The sequence below is a fragment of the Dermacentor albipictus genome, chromosome 5 (assembly GCF_038994185.2).
Source record: "Dermacentor albipictus isolate Rhodes 1998 colony chromosome 5, USDA_Dalb.pri_finalv2, whole genome shotgun sequence".
Taxonomy (NCBI): domain Eukaryota; kingdom Metazoa; phylum Arthropoda; class Arachnida; order Ixodida; family Ixodidae; genus Dermacentor; species Dermacentor albipictus.
Genome location: NC_091825.1, coordinates 132,288,049 through 132,311,454, shown reverse-complemented (window position 1 = coordinate 132,311,454; position 23,406 = coordinate 132,288,049). Strand labels below are relative to the sequence as shown.

At 48.7% G+C, this 23,406-nt stretch overlaps 2 protein-coding genes across 6 annotated transcripts in view; both read left to right on the top strand.

Moving 5' to 3' along the window:
- Positions 1-23,406, top strand: part of LOC139060093 (glutamate receptor ionotropic, kainate 2) — a 636,178-nt gene that overhangs the window by 506,566 nt on the left and 106,206 nt on the right. Inside the window, exon 1 of one of the 5 annotated variants that reach the window (XM_070538908.1) lies at positions 728-833. The exons of the other annotated variants lie outside the window; for them this stretch is intronic. The gene's annotated coding sequence lies outside the window, so the exon portion shown is untranslated. Of the gene's footprint in view, positions 1-727; positions 834-23,406 lie in introns of those variants that run through there. 5 annotated transcript variants of the gene reach the window in all.
- Positions 9,229-15,759, top strand: LOC139060092 (uncharacterized). Its single transcript, XM_070538900.1, has 4 exons — positions 9,229-9,684; positions 12,177-13,115; positions 13,501-13,766; positions 15,126-15,759. Exons 1-4 carry the CDS (start codon positions 9,307-9,309, stop codon positions 15,622-15,624), a joined length of 2,082 nt encoding a protein of 693 aa, XP_070395001.1. The 5' UTR covers positions 9,229-9,306; the 3' UTR covers positions 15,625-15,759.

Genomic DNA, 23,406 nt, shown 5'->3' with positions numbered 1-23,406 from the left:
TAAAGTAGGTGAGCGCAACGCTTTGAGGAACAAGGAAGCAAGTGAAAACAAGATGGCGTTCTTCACTGGGGGAGAATCTTGCTGTCGTAAATGAGTTCAGACCCAAAGGAATCATCGAATTTAGCTGTCTTTTTTCATGCGCAGCTTATATTGGCACACAAGCGGCGTTGTCGTGGTGACGCATTAACACCGAGTAGAGGAGCTGCGGGAAAGGGTGGTTTCATGAGTTGATAGCTGCGCGGGCGCCGGAGCGTGAGCCATTACCAAGGATTCCGCAACCAATCAGAACTGTTTTCCTTCCGCCGGGGAGGGAAGAGCAGGAAAGGGTGTCGCGCGTGTTGCGCCGGCTTCTCATCCGTTCAGTTCATTCTCGTAAAAAGGATGGGACGGCTACGCGTTGTGCGTTCCCCCGAAGAGCAGGCAGCGTTCGATGAGCGGCGGCGAGAACTCGCCCGTCAAAGGGCTCGCCGTCGGCGCGCCAATACAACCGTTGAGGCCTAAACAGAGTCCGACGTAGCGTGAGCGCGCGCACACGTTACGTCACGATGGCGAGAACAACAGGGTTCGACGCACTGGCGCCGCCAACGTAACCGGACGCGGCCAAAGCACTCCGACGTGCCCGTCGTCTAACGACGCTCGCCCGCGAACTGATAACGTCGGGCTACAAACGCGCCTTTGGAGCAAGCCGAGCCCAGACAATCCGACAGCAACGAGAAGATTCCGAGCTAAGGGAGCGGGAGGACAAAGCAATCCGGCACCGTTACCTGTGGGTTACTTAACTGTGACGAAGGTCAGGTGCACGCAGGACGAGCTTCGCTTACCCCCCTTTTCCGGTAAGGGAACGAACGGTTCGTAACTTTTTTTTATTGATGTCTGAGCGCATTTTTCGATAATGCTCGTTTATCGCGGGTGTGATACATGCCACTGCTCAAAACTTTTTTGGACGCACGTTGCCAGGGTTCACATGCAGCCGTTCGCTGCTGTCCGTTCTGCATCCGTCAAAGCACAAGAACTACGGAGCGTGCGCAAAATGTATGTCTTCATTCTCCCTAACGCCGGAGCTCTGGCTAGGATGCGTCACAATTACCCGATGGCCCCAGGCTCCCCTAGTCACGTGCTCAGTGGCCCTGTAGTAATCCAGCTATGTGGTGCGGAATGCAAAAACGCGTGTGTACCTGATTTTAGAGGAACACTCAAGAACACCGTAGGGTCAAAATTAACGCGCAACCTCGCCAACCCCGCCCCATACACACTTATCAATTATACCCTGCGTCAGTTACACCCTGCGGGTTGCTGTGAGGTGTTGCAGCGGGTAATTCCCAACGTTGATATGTGACATACGTAAATCCCATATTCTCTAAACAGACCATCTAACATATGTAGCGAGCAATGATAAAATAGACACTAATAAAGCATTCGATTTATATCGCCCTTCCATCCAGAAAGAAAAAAGAAACAAATGTCACCCACGCAGTATAGGTTTTTCCGGTGGAGGATGTTGAATAACGTAAGCAACGCTTTGCCGTCATGATTCATTTCCTTGTTTCGGTCTTCTGCTCTTGCGCACTTCACTGGTAGTCGGATTAGTATCATCATACTAACTTTACGGCTAAAAAAGGTCACCTTTATATCGCTTTATTTACTTGATAATTACCCCGGTATCAACTAAAAGCGGATAATTTGCCGTCTATTTTTTTCTTTCTCGCCACTAAAGTAATGATAAGGGTCAAGTTTCGCGCACCTAATATAATCAGCGGCCACGCATTTGATATCTTATGCATACAGGAGACGACACAAGATTCGAACGGCTATTTAAACAAGACGCCAATACTAATCTGTTCAGTCAAGAAAGACGACCGCGTGAAAATTATGTAATAATGCTGTTCTTCTTTTTCGTGTTTTTTTTTTCATTCCCTGCTTGTAGTATATTCTCGAAAAACTTCAGCACTGTTTTTTTTATTTTCTTGTCGGGATATCTATGCCCTGAAGCAACGTTGCTCAGGGAAGCATGACCCACGCCTAGATTTCTTCGCGAACTTCACCGCTCGGCCGTAGGTGCCAGAAAGTTTAAAGCTCGCTCTCTCTCTCTCTCTCTCATGGTTTGGTTCGAGCCCACCCAGGCGTCCAAAATGTACTCTGGCGTCGCGTTTTCCGCAGGCGCGAAACGAGGCTGCATGCTTGGTTGGTTCTTAGCTACTTCGACGCCGTCAGTGGAATAAAACCGCGGCCTGACTTTGTAAAGTGATGTCCGGGACATTTTGAGGAAATATTGCATCTGACTCTGTCTACAACATCAGATGTTTCGATGTCCTCTCTACGCATGCTTATTCATGACGTTGTCACTGCTTGTTTTTCCTTTTGCCAAAAACAATAGAGAAAGTAAAGTGATGTAAAGGAAAGTAACGCTCATAGTCGCCTGTATCGAGAGATAACACGGTTGGACACCTAGGAAATGTAAAGAAGAGATAGCTGGATCTTTTATATTGGTGCACGTTTAAAAAACATATACGCAATGTTGCTTCTCGGCTGAAAAGAAAAGAAACATCCCGAACCATTTCACTCTGTGAAGGGCGATCACCGGCGAAGGTGTTTAGCACACGACAAAGAGGTGACACGGAGTTTTGAACGAAGGTACGAACGCATTTATTGTCTTGATTGGTGGTCACCGCCACGAAAAGCGCGCACGCACATTTATTTTTGTACATTCACGTTCATTCGTTTGATACATTCGTTATACGCATCCGTTATGTAAAATCCGTGTTTGCATTTCGCGGTATATTGAGGCAAAGAATTCGAGACCGAAATCATCGCACCGACTGGCAGTGGGCCAGTACCGTCAGTGCCTTCGCAGATGGAGGGGCATGTATGGAAACGCTGGCTTAACGACCGGCAACGGAGCCAGCTGTGGAAGAAGACGACGACGGAGACAAACGCGCGAGCAGTGGCACGATCCATTGCTGATGATGATAGTCTTTTGCTCGCACACATGGTAACTCCACGGAAACCTAGCCATAACCAACTTCGCTGTAAACAAGCTCGATGCTCTGGTGAAATTGTGAAGCAGACAAAACGACAACGTGCTCCTACGCGTCATCATCTACAACGTGCCAAACGATTTACCACGATACACGGGCCGTATATCTCACCGAACAGCAGCAGGAAATAAAGGGCGACAGCTAGATTCATGCTATATGAAAGGAGACTGAAACAAACATTGGCGGGTTAGCGGAGAGCCACCACTGGCATCTTGCGAGCACAGATTGAAGCACAAGTGCAGCGTACGGGAACCCGCCTTCCTCTGACTACAAAGAGACTTGTTTTTTTTTGTCCATTTTTAACTAAAAAAAAACTGCCAACATGAAGACGGCAACAGAGACAGAGATCACAACGTTGCGGTGTGGTCCCTGCCTCCGCTTACCTTCATACGTGTGTGAGCCGTGTGTTGTCGCTCACATTAAGTTGTTATTGGTTTCGCTGATGCCCACTGAAGGCAAACCACATTTTCATTCCGCTCGTCACTGGTACGTGTTATACTTTGAAGCACCATTCTTGAAACAATCAACGACACGAGCTAGTTACGTTTTCATGCACGGGAGAGCTTATGTCGAGACTTGCGTGACAATAGAAACGGTGCTACTGCGGCGAAAATGTACACCGTTTGATACACGGGACACTGTTGCAGCATCTTTGAAATATTTTGCGCAAAGCACGCTTATTCCGTGCGCATCAAAATCCTAATTTTTAACTCTACGAGTAAACACAAATGTTATGGGCCGCACTGTGGGTATTCGTTCGCACTCATAGTGCTTCGTATAAAGCGCAAACTCTCCTTCGCCATTTGCAAACTGCCAGAGATGCGGCAGTGATGCACAAGAATGTGCATCCTAAAGAATGGGAGCGCCTTGCAAATATTTAAACATGACACGTATTATTATTTTATTTTATAGAGTTTCAAAGATATGCGAAAGTCATGAATTTCAGTGCATAACTCGAGGGGTGCTTCGTCGCAATGCGACCGAGCATAGCGGGGCATAGGTAGAACGAGCTAAGCCCGGTGAAACTGCGCGCGTTCGGACGTAAAGCGCCGATCACTGTCGGAAAAGCGAGCTCATAAAACCGCTTATTTGTGGAATTTTATTCTTCCCGCGAATTCAGACCTCCATACACACGTTACAGCCGAGAAGAGATTCGGAGGGGTGGTGGGGTAGATAGATCGGTAGCGAGGAACGGAACTTTACGGCGCATAAATATCTCGGCCTCCCTCGTACGGGGCAAATCGGGACCCGCGCGCGTACGTTCTAGAAGCAGTGTGGCCGTCAAGACGAGGGGAATCGAAGACCACAGGATAAGCAGCCGTGCGCCTGCAGTGGCCGTATATGAAAACGGAGAGCGGAATGTTACTGAATAAACGCTTTCATGGTTTTAAGATATATGCGTTACTCGTGCCAAGCACGGCTCACTCTAACAGTTCCGCTTGGTCTACCGTACGCGGCTCTTTCGAGACGCATCCTTCGAGCGCGTGGAAAGGCATTCCGATAAACGGGCGTCCTGGTCTAGTTGCTACGACCGAGGCAGAAACAGCGTCTGCGCGTCGAAACTCTCGAAACGCTGGAGCAGGACGCAGAGGAGGTCCACGCGAGAAGGGACAAGCAAACAAGCAAACAAGTCAATGAACAAACAATACGAACAAACGAGCAAACAAACAATCAAGAAAGCAGAGATGGTAAACGAGGGCCACTTTCTTTTACGCCTCGCTGGAGGCCCCGTCGGGGCGTTGAGGAGAAACGGCGGGTGGAAGCCGAGGGTGCGCGTTTTCTTTTACGTCTCACCTTTTACAGCACCTTTGGGGTTCGCTCAAGAAAGCGCCGATTGAGCTCCGACCTCCTCGGCGAAGGTTACGCCGCTCACCGATGCTCGCTGGCCTCGGGAGCTTTTAAAGGGCTCCCGTGGCAAGTTCAGGTCCCTCAAGAAGAGCGCATTCGGGTCAATGTGCGTGGAACCAACTGCTACCTCTGTCTATTCTTCTTCTTTTACCGTATAAAAGATGAAGGGCGACGCGCAGGACTCTCGGTGGTTCAGCGTTATGAAGAAATTGCGAATCACCACGGCGAATGGCTAGACGGCTGGCGTCTCGCTAGAATCGTTTTGATGTCAAGTGCCATGTTAGGCCTATTTTGCCACGACTCCGCTTCCTTCAAACAGAATGGTTCTGGTGGAGAAAGGTCCTCAGATTTGAGCGAAGCCCTCCTAAAATGACACCCTGGAATCTTTGCAGACAGAGTTGAAGCAAGTTTCACTTCTTTACAAGCATTTCATGTGAACAAACAATATGGCGTACGTGGGGGAGTTAAGGCGAATAAAATTGCACTAGAAAAGAACGAATCAAATAGTATGATCACGCACTAAAGCTAGAAACGCTGCATTGAGACTACGTGGGGCGCAGCATCGGAATGCGCCGGTTTTGGGAATTAAGGGTTGGAGGGCAACCTGCGCGAATTTGACCAGGCTCCCCAAGAACGCGCGTTCCTTTCGCTCGTGGTGCTAACACTGCTTCAGGAAGCGTGCAATACAAATAATTAATGCAATCTAAGGAGCCCTACTTTTCAGTATACTGTCCCCTAAATGTGACGGCACTTTACATACCGTAGCACAGACAGCTAAAGTTGATTTTGGGCATTGTAGCCTGAAGCGCTCGTAGTTCATCATTCCTCAAACACTTCTGTTACTCTTCTTTCCCAATAGAACAAAATGGTGCTTCATGGAAAGCGAACGTGTGTAGATGCTCTGAAGTAACTGTTGCTTTTTTTGTTTTAAACAGGGATAACGATTACGATGAGTTCTTACCTTTATGAGCTCTAAATCAAAATGGAAATGAGCAAGAGAGCACGTCGTATAGTAAACGAGAAAGATACAGTTACAACACGTGGTGGTGATGCCCGTTCTTATTTTAGCGGGCACTCGTAAAGTGGCTTAAAACACAGCTGAAAGTAGCGAGGGGCACGGCTAACTGGGTCAGTGGAGACAAGCGACTCCCCTAAGTCATGCAAGCCACGCGCTGTGACATGCCAGACCTTGCTTCGCATCTGAATGTGTGCCTAAACTCGGGGTCATTTCTGAGAGCCACATTAAGCGCGGGTCCGGGCTTCTCCATCGGCACCAGCGAACACTGATTGTAAACGAAGAGGTAGTAAAAGAGCTGCTGCTGCGTGATGCCTGTAGAGTCAATTCTATGCGGAGAGCCCCATTCCGATTTGTCTGCCGAGTTCTGCGCTGACACCAGTCCCAGCGCTGTATGAGCCATGTCAGTGGACATGCCACCGTCGTCCCTGCTGCCGAAGTACGAGTTCCGAAAGCAGGCGTAGAAGGACGCGATGTTTCCCTGCGTGTCGTTGGACCAGGCCGTGCTTTCGAGGAGGAAAGACCACATCTCGGATGCCATGCTCACTCCCACAATGGGCAGCGCCAGGAAGCGCTTTTCTTGCGAGAGAAACCTCAGCTGCACGTAGAGGTTGGTCGGCACGTACAGCACGTCGTCTCGCCTCTTCACACGCACTTCGGACAGGAAATCGCGGCTCGGAATGTTCTGCTGCACCTTGGTTCGCGCTATGTCGAAGATGTACGAGCGAGCCCGCAGTACGGTCAACGCCAGGCTCTTCGATTTCACTGTCCCCGGCAGAGGCACGTTGGCGGCCCCCGTGGTGTCCTTGGGGAGCATCAGCTTCAGCCTCCGCAGTTCAGCGGTCACCAGCTCTCGGTCCTTGCCGCGGAATATGTGGGACAAGAGCGCGTCCCTCAAGACGGCGTCACGCACGCGAGCCATCATTTCGCGTAGGAGGGCGTCGTCATTGGCGTTCGAGACAATCTGGGCTTTCACGATGTCTTCGAGCGCGCACAGCTGCAGCTTGTTGGGGAGACACAGGGAGAGCCTGTTGTGGTAGTCGAAGATGGCGTCTGTGACGTCCATGGACGCCCTCCTGGCAGCGCATATCACTGCATACGCCAAGCTTGCGGGATGGTTGTCCGGCTTGGACAACTCGCCCACAATCTCCGACAAACCTTCCTCGGGCCTTATGATTAAGTGCTTCACTTCGGGGTGCACGGGGAAGACAAACCGCTTGAGGATGTCGGCCCACTGGTGCTGAGAGATACCTTGAAACGGCGCACTCTCGACATGTCTGACGTCGCGTGTGGACTCCGTTTGCTTCCTGGAACGTATCGCTGCAACTGTCTTCGCGAATGCCACGAGCTGCTCGAACGTTACTTCCGTTTCAAGCGCGGCGTTGAAGAGACGCAGCGCCTTTTGAGCCGAGGGTCCTGGGCCACTCTCCGGGAAGCAACTGGTCTGGCGCTCGAGCAGGAGAACTGTTCCGGGGACTTCGGACTCTCTGGCCGAAAAGCCGAGAGACACCACGGCGGGTACCCGGTAGACCACGCTCAGCTCGGCCAGAAACTCTACCATGGCGGGCGCGCTGCGGGCAGACTTCAGTTCACGTCCGAACACGCTCAGTATGGCTTTCGTGAAGTTTCCCACGTCCGTTTGCTCCATCAGCTGTCCCGGTGGCGCTGTGGGCCTGATAGCCGAAATGAGAAGACCAGCAGGCGTGCCTCCGGGTCCCATCATCTCGACCTCCTTCCAGTAGACGGCCACCTTGAACATGGGCGACACGTAGGTGGACTCGATGTCGCCTGCCCTCATGCAGACGTGCTGATAGAAGTCCTCGCAGGGGTTCAGGCTTGTGTTTAGGCTGGCGATGACTTGGCGAGCCTCCGCGTCGCAGCAGAACGTGCTCTTCTCCTGCAGCGGGATCACGCGCGTTCTGTCTAGAAACACAAACATCATGGAGAGCACGATGACCACGAGTAGGGTTACGGATGTGCCTATCAGGAAAACAGACTTGCTCGCGTCTACGGCGGCCATCTTGAGATCGTCGGGACTTAAGTCTTCCTGTGCCTTGCTTGCGACCTTGTCACTGCTGCCATCCTTTGCGACGGCATCGGCGTGGGGGTGGTTGTTGGCCGTGACGTCGGGGTTCGGCGCTGCGCAGGTCTCGTGCACGTCCATCTGATTGACGCCGGCGTCCATCTTGTTCACAAGGACCGGTTCGTATATTCGAAGCCCGACTCTTACGTGTGAGAATGGGCGGCCACGCTCATGAAATTCACGTGAGCGCACGGGCTTGACGGGCTTTCTTTTTCGTTGCTTATGCTTCGTCAGATGTCAAGATGTTGTCGGCTGCTTGTGGCCACGCGGAGATTTCGTCAAGACATTTCAAAACGAAAAGGAACAAATATTTTATTCTGAACTGCCTAGTTCTTTGCCAATCGCACAGAATGGGCATGGACCATTAACTCACATGAAAACTACATGTACATGAAAACGACGGTGTACTTACGAATGAGTGCTCGAAATGCAAGTAAGAATAAAAACAAGCCTTTCTTTTTTCTTTTTGCTTGGCGAAGGTGATGCCGTGAATTTCTTTCGACGAGTAAGCCGACAAAGAAATAACGGCCACCAATGTTAACTGACTGTCCGGCTTTAAGCAGAATGGTATTGTCAACCCTTAGAATGGAACGCGCGTTGTCAGAGAGCCAGAAACAAGCTAGAACATTTTTATTAATTACATTTTCTGCATAAGTTAACGATAAAAATGGGATTCTTGAGGAAAAAAAGAAAACTGTGTCACAAAAAAGCAGTGAGGCGTACGGAGTCGAAGTGTTAAGAGTTCTCAACCAGCAAATTTAATTTAAGCATAAAGACAGCACTTTCGCCTATCACCTCGAGCTAACTTACGCGTGATGTGCTAAGCTGGAAGCGTTTGCAGTAAGTCTGCGCCTTGTCCAAGGGGCGAAAGATGGAAAACACAAAAGACGAGAACGAAATAAGGAAATTATTTTCACTGTATTTTTCCATCCAATAATTGTTGCTTTTCTTGCTTTTTTTATTTTTGTTATTTATAGATGTTCGGTTTATTTTTCATTTGTGTGGCCGATCCCCCTTGTGAGTCTGTGCCACGTGGAAAAGTAATGAACATGAACTTCTTCCTCTTTGGCTAGAGAGAGGTATTTATTGCGATAGAAAAGCTGAGAGGGCAGCCTGAATCAATGTTCTGTCCTGCTACTAGGCGTTGGGGGAAGAAGAAAAGGTGAAGAAAGAAAGAATAGAGAAGGCGTTGATAATGAGCTAGTTCCTCGCGTTGGGTAAGCGTCGTTTGTCGAAGGCATTAGTAAGATCACGTGACGCTCAACTCAGAAGAAGAAGAAGTCAAAGAAGAAGCTTCATTAGCTGGACACCACCTGCGAAAGTCTATGGCTCTTGAGCAGAACACCACGAGGTTCACCGTCGAAAGCGATCGGACGGCGGGAACTCGCCAACAAGAGCCCTTTCCGAAACAGCCTTGCATTGCCTCGCATCCGGGGCCTGTGCGTCAATGCGGACACGGTACGGCCATGGCGATCTGCTTAATCGCTGCTGCCGGAGTTTGCGGCTCGGTCGCGTGGCTGCTGAGCCGTGCCCTGACCAAACCACCTCCAACCGAGACAAGCGCGGCACCCTTCTGCTGTCCTGAGGAGGTTCCCGTCCTGTTGGCCTTCATGAACGAGTCCCTGGACCCGTGCCATGACTTCTTCGAGTACGTCTGCGGCACGGGCATCGAGCTGGGGTACAACAACATCTACTCGCAGTCGGTACGCTCCTAACGCTGTAGAGAACAGACAGTGCGCTCTTCGTCGTTTCTCGAATTTGCGTCGCCGTACTCCTGCTCAGCAGAAGGGTGGGTCTAAAAATTTCTCTGCAGAAAACTAAAGTAATGTTTAACAGTCTCGGAAGAGAACAGCAGTTTACGATTGGTAGCGAGACACTGGAAGTGGTAAGGGAATGCATCTGCTTAGGGCAGGTCACGACCGCAGATCCGGATCATGAGGCTGAAATAATCAGAATAAGAATGGGCTAGGGTGCGTTTGGCAGGCATTCTCAGATCATGAACAGCAGGTTGCCATTATCCCTCAAGAGAAGCGTGTATAACAGCTTTGTCTCACCAGTACTCACCTACGGGGCAGAAACCTGGAGGTTTACGAAAAGGGTTCTACTCAAATTGAGGACGACGCAACGAGCTATGGGAAGAAGAATGATAGGTGTAACGTTAAGGGATAAGAAAAGAGCAGATTGAGTGAGGGAACAAACGCGAGTTAATGACATCTTAGCTGAAATCAAGAAAAAGAAATGGGCATGGGCAGGACATGTAATGAGGAGGGAAGATAACCGATGGTCATTAAGGGTTACGGACTGGATCCCAAGGGAAGGGAAGCGTAGCAGGGGGCGGCAGAAAGTTAGGTGGGCGGATGAGATTAAGAAGTTTGCAGGGACAACATGGCCACAACTAGCACATGAGCGGGGTAGTTGGAGAGGTATGGGAGAGGCCTTTGCCCTGGTGTGGGCGTAGCCATGATGATGATGATGATGATGATGATGATGATGAATTCCTGCTCATATCCAGGGAGCCAGGTAACGAACAGTGGTAAAACACATAGCACATACACACATGGCACAGATGTGAACACGGAACGAGCGCAAGCGCAAGGTCTTATGGGAGCGCGTATAAGCAGTTCACATTGTTTTACGAGGAAAAAGGGTTGAGTACTGCCTGGTGGCACGTGACCAAGAAAGCAATATAGAGAAAGCAATATACAATGTACAACAGAAGTGAAATGCATAAACAAAACATGTGCATTACTTTCAGGCTATAATAAAGGGGCACTAATAGCAAATAATAGGTCAAGCTCAAGAGATACATTTGTACTTTCGAACGTCTAAGGGGTCAATATTATCGCGAACAGAGCTTTAGTATTCGAGAATTTCAGGTACGTGCCGGCCACGATTACAGACTCCTTAGGGACATTCAAGTACTAGCTCGATGAAGAAAACATTCCTCATTGCAATTCTCTCAGTAGTAGTCCACCACTCGTAATTGAAAGATCGTTGCATTGCACTACAAGACAAAAGAAAATGCTACTTCTCCAGTTCTCTTTTATATTTAGAAAAAAGGTCTGATTGACGTTAGCTTTGGCAATGGCGCGGGTGATTGCAGAGTTTCGTTTTCTCCTCCCTGTAGCCACCCGCGCTTTCTCGTTTCAGTAGTTTCGTTATCACGCAGTGCTGGGCTGCTTTTACCGGTTCGCTAAACTCACACAAACTGAAAGTAGCGGACGATGCTACTTCCATATCATGTCGTGGGATTCCCGAACGGTCCATGCCACTTGACCAACGACAGCTGCGGCTGCGAATCCAACGCTCTGTCTTGGCTCGGCTTCACCATGGCAGCACGTTATTGCTCTTGCGCAGAAAATCATAGCGCCGTCTGTCGGACGCCGTGTTACTCCCCGACGTTTTACTCCCCGCCCACGCTGGGTGGCGGGCGATTTGAATTGCGCTCAAGGTATGCGAACACTTCAGACGCAATTTTCTCGTAAACTAAGTCATTTCTTGGCACGAAACAAGCGCTGCGATGTTTCTGGAATGGTATTTTAACAGTCCACGTTGACTTCGTATTTGCCTTTATTGTCCCTTTAAGAATACCTCAATTGTCTTTAATGAATCGTATCTCTACGGCGTAGTCTGCCTCGTAGTCTTGGACGTAACCACTGAAGCATCACTCCTGATTTGTCGGTTTTTAAGCAAGGTGCTTACCAGCGGTGTATCATATGCACTAAATATGTCTCAATGTAGTCCTTCCTTGCAAACATTTAAGTTCTGTATAAGTCTCCTTAAAATATCATCATTTGTAATCTTGCCCCCTCTTTGTTTTATCTGGGTTCTCCTGCTTTCAGAGGTCTCGGAAGAGGAAACTAACGATCGGATGTTATTTATGTGTATGGAAAAGAAGAACACGACCATAAGACAAGTTAGCGGCTCTTGTTATATAAAAAACCAAGGAACTAAATAAGGCAAAAGCTGGTTGACATCATGCTTTCATGACTGTGGAGACTTTGACGTTCACAGCTACCCGCGGCAGGGGACAGCGCTGCTAGTCTTCTATCGCTGAACAAAACGTGGCTGGTAATAGGAAATAACTTGTATTGAGCTGATAGTGCTCATAACCGGTGCAGAGCCTGCGTTCGTCGTCGTCTGTTCGAAAATAAAGTATGTCGTATTCTTTATTTATTTTTCTCTCTCTCTACAGGGCGCAATCGTAAAGTCACTGACCCGTAGTACGAGCGTGCACAACCAACCCTCCACGAAGTTCTTCAGCATCTTCTACCAGACCTGCCTCAAGGACTGCTCGCGGCCGCGGAATTTCCTCTTACAAATCACCGAAGAACTGCTGCGGTTCGGCGAAATGCGCGCGACAAAGTCGCCGGCGGAGATGTTCATTCTTCTTTTCGACATGGGCGTCAAACGCGGCATGCCCTACGTGTTCAGATTCCGAGTGCCTCGACCGAGCGCGCGGCTGTTGCGCCCGGATTCCAATTCGAGCGAGGAGCGCAGGCACTTCGAGATGTACCGGCACAACGTGATCCTGGCACAACTGAACGCCTCCTGTCAAACTTGCTTCGCCGACAGTCTTCGCCTCTACAACGAGTACGCATCGACTAACGTGACGCTTAAGGAACTCTTCGAGTTTGACGGAGGAATCCCCGGCGCCGTCCCCCCCTTGATACTCCCAATGCCATTGTCGACTACGACGAAGTGGCCGGAGCAGCCCATGAAAGTGGTTACCATCGGAGAGCTGTACGCGCGGCTTCCGTTCCTCAACGAGAGCTCGCTGAGAGAGGCCTTCTTCGACACCGTCCTCGACGTAGACGACGCAATGACGCTGTCATACGTCGAGGACGAGGCCATTTTGGACGTAGTCGCGTACTTGCTCTCTCCTGTGCACCAGCCGACATCGCTGGCTCACCTGGTCGTGTACGTGTCAACGGAGACGTTCAATCGTTTCTACATAAGCTCAACCATCACGGGACCCTGGAGGGAAAAGATTATCCGTATGCGCTGCCACGACCACGTGATGGCACACCGGGCGCTCTGGAACATTGCGTACGCGGTAATCCTCACGGACGAAACCAAAGACCGTTTTCTGCGCTCGTCATTCGCCGAAGCCCGGGAGGCCGTGCGAGCGCAGGTCAGTGTGTTGTCCTAGCCTTGGCATCTCAGCTGATGCAGGCGAACTGTATTACATTGGTTGGGCAAAGGCACTAGGTTGATCAGCTCATTCTCTTTCTTCGCCCCCCGCTTGTCTGAGTTGACGTTCACTGTTGTCCTTGCAGAAGCTTACGAGGTGTTCTAGTAGCCCTATTATCGCAAATGCTTGCCCGATTTCAGAGTATAGCGGACTCTAAGACCGCGACATTTGCCAGAGTGCGTAACTTGAGGCTTCTCATTTATCGCTTCCGTAGTGTCACCGGCAGCTTACGTTTCACGCCAGCAGCTCACATTCACGGCCTGATGGGCTCTAGAGTTTCGGAACACGCGGTAAACACGGGACCTCTCCGGTATCAACGACCCAGGTTCGCTCGTGTGACATCGTGGCTCTTGGCGACCAAGTCAGGGCCGACCGTCTGCTCGACGGCGTGAAACTGGTGCTGCCTCGCGAGCGATACGTTTCCGACTGCCACGTGCCCGACGCCCGCGAGCTTTTCATCTCGAACTACCTGTCTGTCAGCGAGTTCGAGTATCGCGTGAAGATGGAGCAGGCCCGCAGGGGATACACCGACGACTATCCGCCCGTCTGGGTCACCGAGAAGTACCTGTCGATCGACACCGACTTTTATAGGTATACTTCAAGGACCGCGAAATTTAGAGGTCACGTAACGTTAATACGACAATTTAAAAATAGGGCGCAGGTGTAAAGCAAGGGTGCGTGAAGGTTGCCATGGCGATCCCTGATCAGGGGAGTGCGGCTGCCTCCGTATAACCGGCTTCAGGCAGGTGTTCTGCATTCCACGTGACAAAGTAGAGTGTTTCCGTACGCTCACTAGTAGTGTCACATGCGTTCCGTAATATTTCTATGGAATATGACAATTTTCTGACGAAGTCGCTCTAAATCCCCTCGCGAGAGTATTAAATATAAATGATTTAGGAACTGCTTAAGTGGCTAGGGAGGATTCAACAGTGACGTCACAAGTTTTCAGCGTAGCGATGACACATTCATTTCATGTAAAACAGTGCTTTCACTGTAGCCGCAGCTGAAATGCCTTTCATGTCGATGTTGCATGTAAAAACTACGTGCACATAGAACACTGTTCAGTTCTGTTTATAGCGCCGCGGCAGAGCAGCATGCTAATAGTGTTGTGACTACAGCCGAGACCAAGTTCTACAGCATGCTCGTGAACATGTCGTACGAATGCGTTCCACCTCTCCAATCACGAGATTGACTACTGATCGTGACGGTAGCTTCACACGCCATGTTCTCATTAATATTCACGAATATACTGCGGGGAGGGAGCCTGCATGATCATATATGGGCCTGTGGAATAGAGGTCGTCTAAAACCAAAGTGCCCTTCAACGTAGTTGTGGTGTTTCCTTTGTTATGAATCTGCACTACATTCTTCCATCATCAGTGAATCCTCCTAGCCAGCCCAGTTTTTTTATCTCCCCTAGCTATTTGACAAGACAACGTGTAACAGCATTTCATAAAGGAAAGAAAGGTAGTAGATTCTTCGTCAACGTGACAGATTGTTTGCAACGCTGCTTGGCAAATTTTGTCAGAAATTTTCAAGGTTTCTTGAAAGATCATGATCCAAGCAAGATAGAGATTCACAGAAAGATGGAAACTCGAAGTGATTGACAGCGGTCGAATTAGGCATGTCGCGAAAGCCAGCATTTCGGCGAGGAGGATTTGTCTACGTCTCCTTGTCAATAAGTCCGCTTGTCGAAATTTTAGCTCCAGTGGCATTCCCTTTTAAACACTGGAGCACGGCGAGCGATTGCCTTTCATATTCGCCGTAAGCTTAACACTGGCCCTTTTTTGTCATACTTGGCCCTTTCGCCACAAAACAGTATATTCATCATCATCAAGCTTAACCCTCGAATACCTTGAAACAAAAAGAGGAACTTCCAATCTCGGAACGTTGTTATACAGCCCACGCGAGAACTCTCGCGTCTTCCGGTCGTTTTATCTCGCTCGAACAGGTTGTTGGACGTCTCGCACAAGCCAGGCGCCCTTCAGAACCTGCCGGTGTCCGGGTACCGGCTCGCCGCCAGCCTCTGGGCGCTGCTGCTCGAGCACCCGAACTGGAGCGCGATCACCGCCGAGAAGATCCGCTCCTTCAAGGCGTGCACGTCCCGAGGCGTTTGGAGCCGCAACGAAAATGGCTACCCGAACGAATGGAACGAGGCGCCACCTATCATGTACGAGTCCACTCCGCCGGCGGCGCTGGCGCTGAGGAGCATCCGCGCGGTCGTCAAGGACGCGAGCGACTGGCGCGTCGCCAAGATGGCCGCGAAGACGAGGCGCATGTCGCACGGCCAGTTCTTCTACATTGTGTTTGCCAACGCGTTCTGCAACAAGCACTACGACTCCGAAGTGGACGCGGTTTCTGGAAACGCGCCGCTACTGCACACGGAAGACTTTGCCGACACGTTCTCGTGCGCCAGCGACAGCCTTATGGTGGCCAAGGAACGCTGTTGACGACTATTCGGGGCCGACTCCTTTCGTCGTGTGTGTCATTTTTGCGTGATGTAGTTGTATCGATTGAGCCGTCGTGGAGGAGCGACAGTGGGTGGGACCCCTATGCACGTGTGCTCGTTTTCTTTTATTTGGTCGAACGCTGTCTGTGGATTCGGCTGCAACTTGTTGCGACCAACGCACCACGGCAACTCATTTTGTGGTTCCTGAGGCAGCTTATGGCGGCGAAGGAATGGGGTTGATGTTCACAAATTTTGCACTTTTGTAAATATATTCTTTATAGGATCTCTGTATTGCGTGAACAGCAGATAATGTCTTTGGAAAGGGAGAAAGAAGACTGACATACTTTACAGACTTTCCTGCCCGAGCTTTCCTTACTGTGGCATAGCTTGAAGCGAGGCAGATATTTTCAGGCGTTCATGCTGTGATTTTGATTATTCACACGCATGCTGTGCCTTGTCTGAAATGCTGACACAGGCTGTGCTTTCTTTGTCACTTAGCCCACCTTCGTGTGGCATAGGCTACATATTTATAATTGCCAGCAAGATAGATTTTGCTTGATTTCTTTTTGTATTTCTCGAGCTTTTTCGTTAATATACAACTTAAATCACAGCTGCGAATCATGGTTATCGAAACGTTACTGCTACAGGAAGTGCTGACAGAGCAACTGAGCTCAATTCGTCACCGTCAATTCGAGTTGTCGGCACTAACGTAATCTGTCCATAGCCACTTAATTTAATACTACAACAATCTTAGTGGAGACTGCCACACCATCTTAGTTTTACGTCTTCGTTTTCAACGTTTCGATATCGCTGTGGGCACATTTGTGTTGTGACGTAAGATCGTTGTACCGTCGTATGCGTCAGTACAGTAGCGATCATCGGTCTACGGCTTTGGAAGAGCACTCGCCGAAATTCGGTTTCACTATCATCAAATCTGTGTTGTCATCACGAACAGTGTCTGGATTATAGAAATTTCTGAAAGCTTTCGTCGCAGAGGCAGCGGAGCTGCTGTTTACTTAAACAGCTGACGCTGTCAATTTTCCATCGATTTATTCGTCCTAAGGGTGTTCGTTGTAAGTGAACATTTCACTTCTGTGTAAGCAATTTGTGTGTAAAAACTTTTTGCATCCTATATTGTTTTTGGCTATTCATACAAAGGCTTGTTGATCAGTGCGCAGCTACTAAAGAGGCGCATGTGTCCGGCGTTCTTGTTTTCGACGTCTAGGCGGAGCGCGCTTTGTTGCACACCCTCGACTATATAGCCAAGCCAAGTCGAGTGGACAAAGCAGGGTGTTCCTCCCTCTCCGCGATTTGCACGCCCCGCCCAGTCAATGTTCCATGTTTGGAACTCGGTGGTACAAGTAAGTGACGCGCACCTCGCGACGTAGGCACGCAGCACGGCTGGAGGAAACGCGAACATGTTGCTAATTTTCGATGCCGCTCTAGGAAGCGCCAAGATCTGTGGAAGCCATTAGGCTCTACACTTTGCGGCCTTGTTCAACGTGGGAGCCTTAGAGAGAATGGCTGTTCAGAAAAGCTGCGGAGCAAAATAGCTTTGTTGTCATTCTTTTTCTTTTTTTAGCCTTCAGTGTTTTCTTATTTTTTTTTTAATATACTGTCGCTCATTGTTTGAGAACGGTTCGCTGGCTTCGGATGCCGCGTATTCAATAAGAGTACCATTTTTTCTAGCAACCCCTACACACTTTACCGAATCTGGGTTTCTGGCCTTTATCCTATGCTCAGGGATGCCTATAAATGGCACCAAAATTCTGTCTCATGGTGATGACAATGGCGATGAGGATCATGATGATGGTGGTAGTGGTGGTGATGGTGCTGCTGTACGTGACGGTAGTGTGGGGGTGATGATAATGATCCGTCTTCCGCTGAGTCTTCATTCCAGTGCTCTCCCTAGACGGAGAGTTATCAATACATGCGTCCACATTCGTTGTGGCCATAGAGAAAGGCAAGAACTTGGAGGGAGCATAACTTAGCAATACTGGGCTCTAGCGAGAATGGGCCCTCTCTGAAATATTTAAAGCGAAGCTTTCTCCGACTCTTCACCGTGGCTTGCGTGTCTGGCAGAATAAAATGGGCCAGTCGCGGAGACAATGTGATCAAAGCTGGTGACTTGGTAGGCCGATCCTGATACCAGTGCAGGATATGTGTATTCGCAAGAGCTTTAATGTGGTTCGCAACGCGGGCCTATCTCGAAGGCAGTGCAACGTCACAGCACCCACACTTCTGATAGCTTTAACCAATAGTGCTAATTAGCACTAGACATTAACAATCATGTTGCAAAGGTTCCGCAAATTTTTTTCTATGTTGGTTTATCGAAAGTGTTTAAAAAAACGCTTCGTCATTTTTCGTTGTCGTTATTTCGGCTGTCATATCAGTCGTTCTACGTGAGAATGTTAATGAGCTAGTTGAACAAATCGCCTTTGACACGGATTGTGATGATGAAAGCTTTCTACAAGTTTTCATTAAGTGCGCCACGTGGTATATGTCCGTTACTACGCTGTGCATTGCTTATTAGTGATACACCAGGCTCAATACAAGCTCACTATATAGCCATCGCAATGAATACTATGCAAATCATATAGAAATGTCAAAACATTGCACACCTGAATAACTTGAGAATAGCATGCCAAGTAAAGGTCGGGTACGTGAGAACACACGAGTTGAATTGAATTGAATACATTTGAGTTTATTTGCAACAATGTTGCGGCCGACCAGGAAAAGGAAGCTGATCAAGCAGCCTGAGAGGACCTGGCCGGCCTACACACACGTTGGCATAGCGCTAGTGAAAAAGAAAAAAAAAATACAACGCAATGTAGATGGCCCACGTACAGATAAAGCATGAATTAAGTTTGCCACGTGTCAGAAACTTGCACAAACAACATTATACAACAACACAAGAGTGCGTGCTCACCAAGACTTGTCGGTGGTGGAATGCAGTCGCGAAACATTTTTTTTTTTTCGGAACGTGCTAACTCCGAGAAAGGACAGCGCCGATTTGTTGACAGGTTGCATTGGTTTCCTTAAAGAAGTTATGTGCCATCGCCACGCTTTCGGGGATGCCGAAGTGGATGAATGCACGATATTGTACAGACATAGGAATGAGTATAGGCGTATTTTAGTCGAGGCATGGCATATCAATAATAGTGGAACTGCTTGCGTGAGTCAGCCTTCGATTACCTTACATAAGGAAGAGATCAGTTGCATTAACATTTATCTCTCACGTAGACCGGCAGGTGTACCCGATTGACACGTGGTGCTACAATTTCAGAGCATGCGCAGATGTGTTTTGTGTCTTCCTTCTTTTTTCGCCTCAGTGCTTCCTTCACGGCGTTTATGTTGTCCACTTCTCTTGTGTCCGTGTCTGCACGCCTTACCCCTTTTTGCATTATGAATCCTTACCAACTAGCTCAGCTTTCTGTCATTCGAAGTGGATGACACTCAATAATGGTTTTATGAGCTGCGGTACTTTAACTTTCATTATGCATCTGAGCGTGGCCGTTTTGAACGCCCAGAATTTGGTAGCAGCGACCGGGAGTAGAACCCATGGCATAGTGCGTAGGGGTAAAATGCAATGACCGCTAAACTAAACGAGCGTGAACGATCGTTAGTCGAAAGGAACGAATAGGCAAGTCGTTTGTGATTCTGTTTACAAGTAGGCAGCTGCTGCCTTATAGCGAATCAATAGTCCGATTATCAACGCATATAAACCAACGCCACGTGTACTTAACGTAATTTATTTGTAATCGCCGCGGTGGCTTAGCGGCTATGGTGCTGCCCTGCTGAGCACGAGGTCGCGGGATCGAATCCCGGTCTCGGCGGCCGCATTGTCATGGGGGAGAAATGCAGAAACGCCCGTGTCCCCTGCATTGGAGGTATCTGTTAGAGATTCCCTCGTGGTCATAATGAATCTGGAGTCCTTCACTGCGGCATGCCTCTTAATCAAATCGTGGTATTGGTATACGAAAAAAAACAGGATTTATTGATTCATAGTTAGTTTGTGCACCCTTATTGGAGAATTGAGTACTTTATTAATGCGAAAGCATTACATGGCTCATGAGGCGAAAATTCCGCCGTTGTCAGCGTGACCACACGATGGCCCAAGAAGGCTGCGATCCCTCCACCTTTGGTGTTGATAGGGCTGTGAACCCTCGCCGTTCGATGTTAATTGAGGCGAAGTTAATTTAGCTAGAGTTATTTAAGGCACTCGAACCAACGACCTTGCGTTGGGCGCATGACTAAGTGCCCCCTGAATATTCTTTTATTGCTCAGCCTTTCGGCTTTATTTACTAATTGTCTTTAAAATGTTTTGAGCTCTGTTGAGCTTGTTTTTCATGAATGATGCGTGGTGATTACGTATATAGATGGAGCGGGAGACATCGTAACCTCGCGTTCGCGGTGCATTAAAAACACTTCATTTTAAAGGAGGCACTGTACGAGCGACTACTTTAACCCATTGGTTACCAAAGCCGGCAAATTGCTGGACCTAACAACAGGGGCCATATTGCCAAAGCCGGTGAATCACCGGACTGGAAGCTGGTTGGTTTTAAACTTTATTCATCGATGACGGGATGAGCAATATACGCTATACTTGATTAAAATGCTGTCAATAGATGACACTACTTGTCCACCACATCGGAGGTTAGATTTTTAAAATTCTTAGTACTTAGTATTTAGTGGTAGATTGTGTAGTGCCCATAAGCGGCAAGCATAATCGGTACATAGGGCACTGCAGCGCACATCATATTTGGTAGCCAATGGGTTAATAAAACCCGCCATTGTTGCTCAGTGGCTTTGGAGTTGCGCTGCCAAGCACGGGGTCGCGGCTTCAAATCCCGGCCGAGGCGGCCGCATTTCGATGGGGGCCGAAATTCAGAAACGTCCGTGTTCCGTGCACTGGCTGCACGTTAAAGGACCTCAGGTGGTCAAAATTTATCTGAACTTCTCCTCTTCGGCGTGCATCATACCCAGATCATGGTTTTTGCACGTAAAACCAGATAATAAATTTTGCTACGAAATAAACGCAAGGAAGGAGCTATAGGCGGGCAGCAACGCGAGAATACAGCGTCTTGAACTTTGTTTGTATAGAAGCAACGCCATTTTTATTCATTTTTTCCACTCGATTATTCCAGCCGGCGTGACGAGGTACCTCGTTTAACGACTACCGTAGACGCGCAATCCACGGACGCCGGAAGCACGAAGATTATTAAGTGGCTCGCACAGCGCGAGCGCTTATCACTCCTGGGGCATTGCACTGTAAGTTTGTAGCTGACGCTCACGAGAGAAGCGACGATGTCGATACTCCCGGGAATACACGGCCGAACGCGAAGGATCAGCGGAGATAAAAGTTCGCCACTAAATTTCCAAGGCAGGGACTTCGGGGAAATATTTTCGCGGCGTTTAAATTATTCCATCGTGGGCACGAAACAACAAAACAAACACCTGCGCCGCTTGGAGTGACTGGTTAGTTGAAGCCATAACGAAAAGAAATTACTTTTTTCGTGTTGTTCTTCTCCGCTTGCATCTACGGCAAGCGGTGGCGCAAAGTCACCAATCAAGACAGGATCACTTGCGCATAATTTACGTTCGCGATCAATAAAAAAAATTGCTCCAAAATTATATATCTTCGCTTAAACCGTACTCGCATCAAACTGGAAATGCCTTGAACACACCCTCTTTTTTTGTATATTTGCTCATGAAACACCACATCCCCTCCATGGCTGCCATTTCTTTTAAATACTTTTTCTTTTATTTTCGGGAAGACTTACAAAACAACAGCCAATCAGCAAGAGGGGGGTAATGATCAAAGCAGTTTGTGATAAAAAGGATCACTTTTTCTTTTTCTTCAGCCGACTGTGAAAGGAAGTGCTTTAATAATTACTTCGTTATCGAGGGATGGTATGTTTGCCGGCGGTGCGCTGGAAAGTCCCGCTTCAAAGACTCATGAAGAACCAGAAGGACAGAAATGTAAACACACAGAAACACTACATGTCCTAGCTCAACGTCTTTCTAGCCGTTTGCATGTTTTATTTTCAGCCGATTCTTATGTGCGTATACGTGCCCGGAAACATATATTGTTTTACTAGATTATCACATCATACACGCGCTGAATAATCAGCGAGGTTTTCTTCCCGTTTCGATAGTTAGTATAGGTGTCCTTATTTCTTTATTTTAACTGCGAACGGTTTATAAACAAAAGCGACCGCTATAGGAATGACCAAGATCTGCTCCGCAGATGTAAAATACAAAGCACATTTACTTAGCAAAACAAATAACCTAGGTCACCTATTCACTAGAAGGCAAGCATACGCATGTACTCTTCAGAAGGGTATAACAGTGAAGTTTTTACTTACATTGGTAACATAACTTTTGTAACAACTCAGCAATTCTGGCATAAATGAGCCTTAATGGATATCAATGTGGAAACAGAGCTGTAGTACAGGTGCCTAAAATATTTCCCAGCTAATGCGAAATCCCATCTTTAAGAAGGCCCCTCACTAAGCCCCATAGAAAGGTTTGGTTATACACTGGCACTTGTTACGTGTCCACTGGGGAGCGTTCTGCCGCAAAAATTTTTCTGATGGGCTCATTCATAGCCGAGACAGAAATATTTCAGTGCCGTGAACCCATGATTTCAGGAGGCGAGCTCCACTGCATAGCGAGACGTTCTCTCCACGCACCCCGTCTGGCCTCCGCAAACAAAATTCCTTCCCTGCGTTCTCCCATACCGGACCTCGAGGATCGCGTGACGCATACGTCACGGGCCCCGCCTTCAATTCTTTTTTTCTGGGCGCTTTCTTTGTGGCGCGGCGCACTTCCGCTGAAGGCGTTGCGCGCGAGCTGTTGTGATTACCATGTTTCGCGCAGGGCACGATTTTGCGTGCTGTGCACGAGGACACCTGACTGGTGGTATAAGTAAGTGCTACACGAATGCTGAGGCAGACACAAGCGGATCGCAGAACGTGATCCTGCGCGGGAACATGGTAGAAAACGACATAGTTTCGGTGTCTGCGCGCGCGACTGCACGACGCGGGAACAAGCAGACGAAACAGAAGTACATCGCTCTTGCTTCGGTGTGAAGTAGAACAGAAGACACGCAGGCATTCCGTTTGCGTGTTTCATTATTTCTCTAAGCAACCTATTACACAAATAACAGATGTTGCCACGAATAATTCTCGAAGTGACGTGTCGTCACAAACGACGTCATATTGCGGACGCGAGTACGTCACCGTCCAGCTTGGAGCGCGGTGGCCGCGAGGGAAAGGGAAGACAGCGTTCGCATTGAAATTTGACGTCATTCCGTGGCGCGTAGCGATGTAATACTTTGCAGACGCGATCGTTACCGCGCAATGTATGCTCTGCGCTTGTCAGCTCAAAATGGCCAGACCTGGTGAGGGGCCCTTTAAAGCCTCAGAAAATTTTAATAGGCGTTTTGCATACGAATGGCGTTACTGATGGATGATTTTAAAAGATAAAGTTACGGCTAAGCACTCGCTCACTCACTCACTCACTCACTCACTCACTCACTCACTCACTCACTCACTCACTCACTCACTCACTCACTCACTCACTCACTCACTCACTCACTCACTCACTCACTCACTCACGCTCGCTCGCTCGCTCGCTCGCTCAGGCACGCATGTACGCTTTGACGTGCTGAAACTCACAAAAACGCAGCAAACGGTGTTAGCCCAAAGAATTTCCCATCTAAATTTTACTACCTGCGACAAAAATCACGCGATTCACATGCCGCGCATAAGAGCATCGA